Source organism: Sorghum bicolor, chromosome 3 (assembly GCF_000003195.3).
Source record: "Sorghum bicolor cultivar BTx623 chromosome 3, Sorghum_bicolor_NCBIv3, whole genome shotgun sequence".
Classification (NCBI taxonomy): domain Eukaryota; kingdom Viridiplantae; phylum Streptophyta; class Magnoliopsida; order Poales; family Poaceae; genus Sorghum; species Sorghum bicolor.
The window spans coordinates 1082372-1091094 of NC_012872.2; the positions used below are offsets into that span (position 1 = coordinate 1082372).

Here is an 8723-nt window from a genome sequence, read left to right on the forward strand (position 1 = left end):
TCATCTATTACAGTCAACACTTACAAAAACAACTTACATTGCTTGTTAAAATAAAAGAATCGTTTCAACCTCACAAAAAAATCTATCAACTATCTCAAATTAGGAGATCTAATGTTAGAGCAAAACGAAAAGACAAAATATCAACCTATAATTTTTTTTACATGTACTAGCCTAATTCAACTATATGATTGTGGTGATAGAGAAGCTATCATCATATTTTTCCTATTGCACCTACCCATCAAAATAGATGTAAATAGACTAGTACACGTATTCACAAAATTTTTGAATAAATATAAAGATGGATGACCTTATCAATCAAACAAATTAGATATTATTTTCTCTTGTGCCTTTCATAGCCAAAGTCATTCCAACACCGGACGATGTCATCGGCAATATTGGTAGCATCCATGGACACACCAAAGAGCCCACGTCTTGAGAACCCAGCAGCATAAAGACCATTTTTTCCTTTCCATTCATTTGAATTGCGTGGAAATCCATTTTTCTCTGAAAAGAAATCTTTCTCCTATGTACAAATAAAAAGTTAGATCACTAATTTGTTTCCATGACATCATCAATCGTAAGGAGTACATGCTAAACAAAAATGATATAAGTACACAACATGCTATTTTTATATAATTTTTTATACCTTTAACCAATAAGGAACATTGCTTTTGTATCCAGTGGCAAGAATTACAACATCAAATGATTCAGTCTTGCCATCAATAAATTGAACACCATGCTGTTGAAAACTTTGAATTGCTGGAAACACCTGGAAAATTTACAATATAGAGGCAAAATTATGAGGATGTGTAATTAATTAAGATATATAGTTATTTAACCACAACAATGTCTAAATAAAAACAAATAAATTAATTACTTTTATGTCTCCAGACTTGATCTTCGCTATAGTTCCCACATCTAGAACCGGTGTCTTTCCGGAGACTTTCTTTTGCTCCATCGGGCCAATGCTAGGTCGAGGAATGCCGAGGCGTGAGGTGTCACCTAGCACGAGCTGCGTGAGTAAGAGGAGGACCTGGTCCACTGTCTGGACCGATAGACACATGAGAAGCCACATGGACAAACCAAAAGTGGAGAACCCCATGATCTCTCTTGGAAGGACATGGACCTGAAAAAGATAAGAAAAGATACTATCGGTTTCATAGTTCAGAATAAGAGTCACTAATGCACTAATTACAGTTACAGTCAGTTGGAGAAATAATCATCTATCTGAGATACTATAAACTAACACCGAAAGGGGAAGCAAATCAAAGTGGCTCTTGTTTTTGTTTTCTTTCGTGACAGGGATGCAGGTTTAAAAAAGCAATTTGGCTAAAGGGAGCAAAATAGTAAAGGTTGAGCCTCGGGGCCCAAACGCTTGGAGCTAACCTGCCCTTTATAGATATTGTGTTAGTTGCAAGCTAGCGGTTGCTAGGTTGTACTACAACTTTGCAAAGTGCGTGGGAGCAACAACACCTGTGGTGCAGCTTCCATATGCATATGCTTATCAGCATCAAAGCAGTTTTGGTAATGGGTTGTAAATCACGTTCCAGTAAGAGAAAAGAAAAGATAAAACACAAAATATATATGAAATACCAGTGTAAAGTATGTGAAGGCCAATCCGGAAGAGTTTTTCTTGCCGAACGAATATCTGTAAGTGCTATTGTTCGTTACTCCTATTTGGCCAACTAACTGATGAACTGAATGGCAGTTTTGAAAGTTCAGTTCAATCTGTCTTGGAGTAAACAAATCTAGCTGGAAGTTTTATTTTTTCTGTTGTTATTTCCTCGAAAAGGATCATGCGCATGCTCATGAATCCCGAGAAAGTTCCATGGAGAATCACGGCCTCTTTCTTGGCATGCATGCCAGGGGCTCTCTCTCTCTCTCTGGCTAGGTAGCTCGTGTGTGCTTTTTTTAACCCAAGGAAGAAAGGTAAGGTTAACACATGCAGTGAGATCTCACAGACTAGCCACAAAACTATTGTGTTTCGGGAATCGAAGTGTATGAACACGTGAGATCAAGTGTGCTGCCAACTAAGGCCAAGCATTTTATATATAGTTAGTACTATAATAACAGCCATGCTAGCTAGCTATAGCTTTACCATACGGCCATGCATATATTTTGTTGCAACATAACATGAACAAAAAGAAATAAAGGACCGGGGAAAAAGCTGAGCCAATGGAAAAGATGCAAATACCACCTTTGTTTGTTTAGTGGGTTCGTTTGTGCGTGCATCTTTTTCACTAATTAATGTTAGTAGGAGAGTATTAGCAAAACACAAATCTCTGAATTATATTAGACCAGCTAATGGTTGCAATGGTTAGTTAAATCGATCGGTATTATTCCATATGAAGAACAAAAGCAAATCTATTTATTTAAATAAATAAAGATGAAAGAGCAGCAATTGCAAAAGGAACCTAAACACAAACAATCGAATTGGAGCCGCAAAATTAGAATGGAAGAGCGCGAACTGAGAGGCGATTGAGTATGAAACCGATGATCCATGAATATCGATCTTCTCACCGAGTCACGCACAACCATGGAGGTGTGCACATTATGGTTGGAGAGGTCAAGAGACACCTCCATACCGGAGTTGCCGCAGCCGACGACGAGCACCTTCTTACCCCGGTAGCCTTCGCCGCTGCAGTAGTCGCTGGAGTGCATGACCAGGCCCCTGAAGGCATTGATGCCGTCGATGTCGGGCACGACGGGCTCGGCGTTCTCACCCGTGGCGACGACAAGCCATTTGGAGCGGTATACCCTGGTGACTCCGCCGCTGCCGCCGTCGACGGCGCGGACGCACCAGAAGTCGCCGTCGTGCTCGGCGCTGACGACGGCCTGGCAGAAGAAAGGCCTGATGCCGAAGGTGGCGATGTAGTCCTCGAGGTAAGCGAGGAACTGCTCCCTGGTTGGGTAGGCCGGGTAGCTTGGCGGGAAGGGCATTAGCGGCAGCTCGCAGTAGCGCTTGGGCAGGTGGAGGCGCAGCCTTCGGTACGTGCGGTGGCGCCACAGCGAGGCGATGCCGCCATGGCGTTCCAGGAGCACGTACGGGATGCCCCACATGGTGAGGCACGCCGCCACCGCCAGCCCCGCCGGCCCTGCGCCCACGATCACCGGTCCCGCCAGCACCTCCCCGTGCTCGCCCACGGGGAAGCCCGTGGCCGTCGCCCTCGCTGCGCGCCGCGGGCTGTACAGCGGGTCGTGCGCCCTCTTGCCCTCCGTCTCGGCGAAGCGGTCCATGATCGATCTCGTCGGCCGCCGGCCAGCCGCCAGTCCAACAGCAGAGCACTGGCTATATGCCCTCGCGACCAGCACAGCAGAAAGCTCGATCGATGGCACTACTACTACTACTACTACTACTATATGTATATTTATATATCCGCTTGATTGGCTGATCAGATATAGTATAGATGAGATATGGATGGAGGATCGATCGATCTGCTAGGGGTAGCTAGCGTAACAGGACTACACTATATAGGAGGAGGAGGATGTGAGCTAGATGGTTTATATATACAGAGATACAATGTGTAGTGGTCTGTTATCTGCTGTTCCTCCTCAGTCTCGCTCTCCTCTATGTCTCTTGCGAGCATGAACGCCGCCACTAGCTAGTGGTTCGCCGAGGAGCTAGAACGGAGAGCGGGAGGGAGCGGTGGTTAATTTTCCAACCGGTTTTTTTGGAATCAGCTGATTATTATATATATATATATATATATATATATATATATATATATATATATATATTCCGGTCGATATATGGATATAGATGCCGGCCGGGTGATGCGTTTCAAGGAAAGACTCAAGTGTGCACCAGCAGGCAGGTGCTTCTTGATCCCTTTGTCTTCCTCATCGACTAGTCAGAGATCACCGTGGCGTCAATGAGCGGTGCGGACTAATCAACGGCAGTCCCAGCAGGAGCAGCTCTTGGAAGTTGGCCCCGTCCTCACTCCCAGCAGCAGCTCTTGGGAAAACAGTTTTTTAGGTTGGGCATTGCTTGCAATAATGTATCACAGTATGTACTGTCTTCACCATTCAAAACTGCTTTGAGATTCACGCTACACACTACTTAATGTGAAACCCTACCGTTTTGGATGGCACATATCTCGATACGCTATGTGAACGGTCCAGATAACACATACTCAGCATGTATGCATTCGTGCCTAGCAAAGAGAATTGTTTATTTTTAAAACAAATAGGTAAAAAAGCTGCCGACTATATTTAAAATAAGATGAACCCAAATTGGGCTATAACAACGACGACAACAACAACAACATGAGAATAAGGAAAAATTAGAAGAAAAAAAATAGCTCTGAGATAGTTGGATTCAGATATCAACACGCTCCAAAAGCAAACTCAAAGAGAAAATAACTCTATATGGTTGGATTGGGACATCGATATGACCACAACAAAGCCGAAACTCAAGAGAGCTGCACACCGCACCACCTCCAGACCACCGTTCCCCAGCAGATGAAGGCGTCAAGACGAAATGCTATCATCACTGCTCGTGCCGTCTCGCCGTGAGGCAGAGCTAGTCATTGCAGGCCGCTGCAAGCCATGATGTTGCCATCCCACAATCGAATCCACTTGTGTCGCCTCTCAAGACGTTGTTCCACGCCAAACTAGCCATTGCCAAGCAAGGCTAGTCGTCGTAATCTGCTGCAAGCTGCCAACTCAACTGTGAGCCGCCGACTCTAGCACTCACCTATCCAACCCCAACCACCGAGATCCACAAGCAAACCATGTTGCTTCCAGCAATCTAGTTGCCTCAACGAAGTTGAAGTGTCTCACGCCGACTCTAGCAGCCATCAGAGCATGTCCTTGCACCCGAACGATCAACGCTGAGTGAGACCGCCCAACACCACTCCATGCAGGTCACCTTGGCAACACAAATTTGCTGGCCACCACCTCCCACGTTGGCCTCCTCGCCATCTTTGTGATCTCCACTGGCAAACAAATGTGAAAGCCATCCATTTGTTGCGTCAACACACTCATCCTAGCTGCCTTCAACCATCGTGTGCATTCAGTGGCGAAGCCAGGATAGAAGACCATCAGGGTCTTGGCTGAAGCAAGACAGGGTCATAAGAGCAAATAACAATCATGTACAGTAATTCTCTCTTTGTTTTTCAAAATTCATCCGGGTCAGCGGACCCCAATGGCAAGCCGTAGCTTCGCCCCTGTGTGCATTGGTACCTTGAATCCTCAACTAGGTCTGCACCTTCCTTGCCATGCACCATCACCGCCACAGACTGACAGGCACAACCTTCCAAAGTGATGTCTCCAAGGAGGGGCACGACATCATCAATGTCGCGTCTCCTAACCAGAAGATCAATGGTATACACCTAGGAAGAACACGCCACATAAGGGAAGAGAGCCTTTTCGATAGATGCTTTTAAGAAAGTAAACAACGCCGATGGCCTTGCCGTCATCGACCCAAGAACGGCCAAAGCTTTCATCATGGCACCTCAACCCCATGCACGATAGTGGCCCGTACTCACTGTGGCATCCTTCCTTGCCGGGCCCATTGACAAGACCGCTAGCCCCAAGCCGCAGGTAGCAACTGAGGATGCATGCGAAGCACGCACCAACGTCTCTTCTTAGAACGAGTTCTTTTTTCGTTTTACGAATTACATACTACAACAAACACTCACAAAGTATGCACACTCACATCCCTATAAACATACGTATGCAAACCCTATATCTACGAGCATCTTGGGACTGGCAAATCCTCGAGATTGATGAAGTCACTATAAACATCTCACTATCGATGGAAACAACGCCTACCACTGAAAGCACAACGTCGAAAAATCATGAAATATTGGCTCTCACTAAGAGTCGAATAGAACCTATGATGCTATTAAGATTCTTGTAACCACTAGGTTACGGCCCGTTCACCTCTTCTTAAACGAATTAGGAGCTGAAAAAACAACTATTTTAGTTTCACCTACAATGAAGCAAGAAGCCGAAGTCCTATCGAATGGGGACATATATTTAGGTTGTTCAATGGATCGAATACAACATTTCTCGATGCATATATGGAAATTCATCTCATTGTTTACAATATCAAAATGGCGGCCGTGCTTCGGATCAAGGAAGGCCCGCGCAGGAAATCTGGACAGCTCCGTCGGAAGGGACGCTGAAAATTAACGTCGAGGGAGCTTTCATTCAGGACACTTGCGGGGGTGCAGCAGGAGCAGTGCTGAGAGATGCAGCTCAGGAACTTTTCGATCGTTTGCCTCCGCGGGATGGTTGTGATCAGTAGGTTTCAGCCCTTTTGGCAGAGGTGGAAGCACTTAGTAGAGAGGGAGTTCGACTAATTCCGGCGGGGACACAATAACACGTTGTTACATAGATGGATGCCCACGAGCTTGCATCACTTTGGAAAAATAGGATCAGAGCACTCATCGGTCGGAGGTTGCGACGATCGTGCATGACGTTGAAGAAATGGCGGCAACCTTCACCTCGTTTGATGTTGTTTTACACGAAAAGAGCTGCGAATTTTGCCGCGCGTTTATATGTGCCAAGCACGCATTAGTTTCTTTGCAAGATTATGTTTGGCATACTCCTCCTAGCTTCTTGCAGCAATGCCTACAGCATGATTGTGTAATGGTACTCCTTAGTTAATGAAGCTTTTGCCCCCCCCCCCCCCACCCCACACACAAAACAGAATGTTATATATAAAACATAGTGCAATTATGTATAATGTTTTATATTCTTGTAATTATGAAAAGTCTTGGAATTATTTATGAGATTTTTATGCAACCATTCAAAAGACATGTCATTGGAGTTCCCTACATCAACGATTAACATGGGCTATAAAGCCAAAAAACATGCATTGATCATCACCAGGAGATGCATCCAAATTTTATGGCTGCCACGTGGTAATTAAGATACATCCGCACGATCATCACTTAGCTTAAAAAACAAATGTTTTCACACAAAAATGTTCTTGTTGCATCCTTAATCAAACTAATTACACTCTTAAAACTATACAAAATAGCATAGCCATTTTGGACTAGAGAAAAATGGATGAGTGGAAGTCTGGGGGATCTGGTGGATCTTGATCCTTGAAAGCAGCACTCTACCAAGCAGGCTTGATTTTGGCCGGGACCAAAATATATACCTAGTTAATATAGATCTTGCATGATTAACATCCTAGTGTCGAAAAGCTTCAAGACGCTAAGGTGTCGAAGCACCAATGCATGCGCATTATTGCGTCTAGATATAAAAGCTTATTGGAACTAGAAGACATTAATAAATTTGCTTTGTAATATAAAGGAGTTTCATGTATAAGTTCTAACCTCGGCTCCAATTTATAGGCCATTTAGACTTTTCTAGGTATATGGCTTTTCCTAAGTATGTAGACGATATAGTATATATCTAGGTGTATAGCTAGCTAGCAAAAATATGTATTTTCAAAAATCAAAATGACTCATAATTTAAAATAGAAGGAGTAATATTCAACCGTGTTTATCATTCAAACACTCCCGCATATCATTTTGTCTATATCGTATACGTATTGGGACCATATGTTGTGAATATCCAATATGGGCAAGCAACGAGCATTTGGTCACGAGATCCCTAAACTGCATCAAATATCACAATTACCTTTTACTGAAACTACACACAGTATATATGATTGTGTTTTTTCACCAAAAAAATGACTGATTAAGCCACCAGGAAATTAAATGGTATATACTCCTACAAGCATCGATCCCTTGGTGTACGTGTGGAGCTGGGCATGATCACAGATCACTTGCATGCTGGGAACCTTCGTTCCATAATACATAAAGCATCGTGTTAATAATCAAAGTAAAATAATTTCACTTTATAAAGTCTACAAAAAAAGTTAAATATGGGCAGGCAAGTTCCTGCGAACCAAGGTGGTACCAAACTTTAACGTCCTATGAGATGAGAGACTGGAATGTGTTTGGATTAAGAATATGAACATCCAATCAATAGTAAGGGAGGGTATAGTAGTGCAGCAATATCAAAATGTTCGATCCCTTGCAAACTAAGTTATCAAGTTTGACTTTTCACAACATCAATTCACCTTCATGCGCCTTTGCAACTTTTAAATCCGTGATTGAGAAGTACTCCGTAAAAGGCTATTGAACCTCTTTGTTTCATGGCTCTTTGTTTCATTCCAGGCTAATTAAATGAAAACTTTTGCCGTGGCCAGTTGAGAATTTGATCGAGCAGCTTTTATGTGCCAAAGCTAGGTTCCAGACTTCTCCGACAAGTCCTACCAAATGCTAGCTCAATGGCTCTACGAGAAAAGATATAATAGAGGGGAGAAACCGTTTTTTACAAGAAGGGTGTGAACTCATGTAAGCGTGTGACTTCTATAACGACTTCTTGCGTGAAACCATTTGCAAAAAACGCCGCCAAATGGAGCCTTAATTATTCAATTTGAGAGCACAAAAGCCACCATTTTTCATGTCAAAATTTACACCGGTTAAACAATCTATATACCTAATATATTAAAGTGAGAATAGATTCTTCCAACCGTTATGCCATAATTGCTAATCACTGCCGGTTCAAAAGCGGCTTTCAGCTTTGATGTCCATGTATTTCACTATCAATTGCTCATACGAAAGTGATGCCTATTTTCACAAAAAAAAAACACTAGCATGGCGCACCGGTGTTGTTGATCGCGTTCGTGCTATAGTAGTTCGATTCATCCATAGATCGATTCATCACAAAGAGAGGGCAAGATTCAATACCACATA

General features: G+C 43.4%; 1 protein-coding gene across 1 annotated transcript; it reads right to left on the reverse strand.

The window, feature by feature from the left end:
• LOC8079475 (indole-3-pyruvate monooxygenase YUCCA2) lies at positions 1–3570 on the reverse strand. Its single transcript, XM_002457059.2, has 4 exons — positions 2521–3570; positions 878–1126; positions 647–769; positions 1–523 (listed from the first exon to the last, which is right to left on the reverse strand). Exons 1-4 carry the CDS (start codon positions 3235–3237, stop codon positions 332–334), a joined length of 1281 nt encoding a protein of 426 aa, XP_002457104.1. The 5' UTR covers positions 3238–3570; the 3' UTR covers positions 1–331.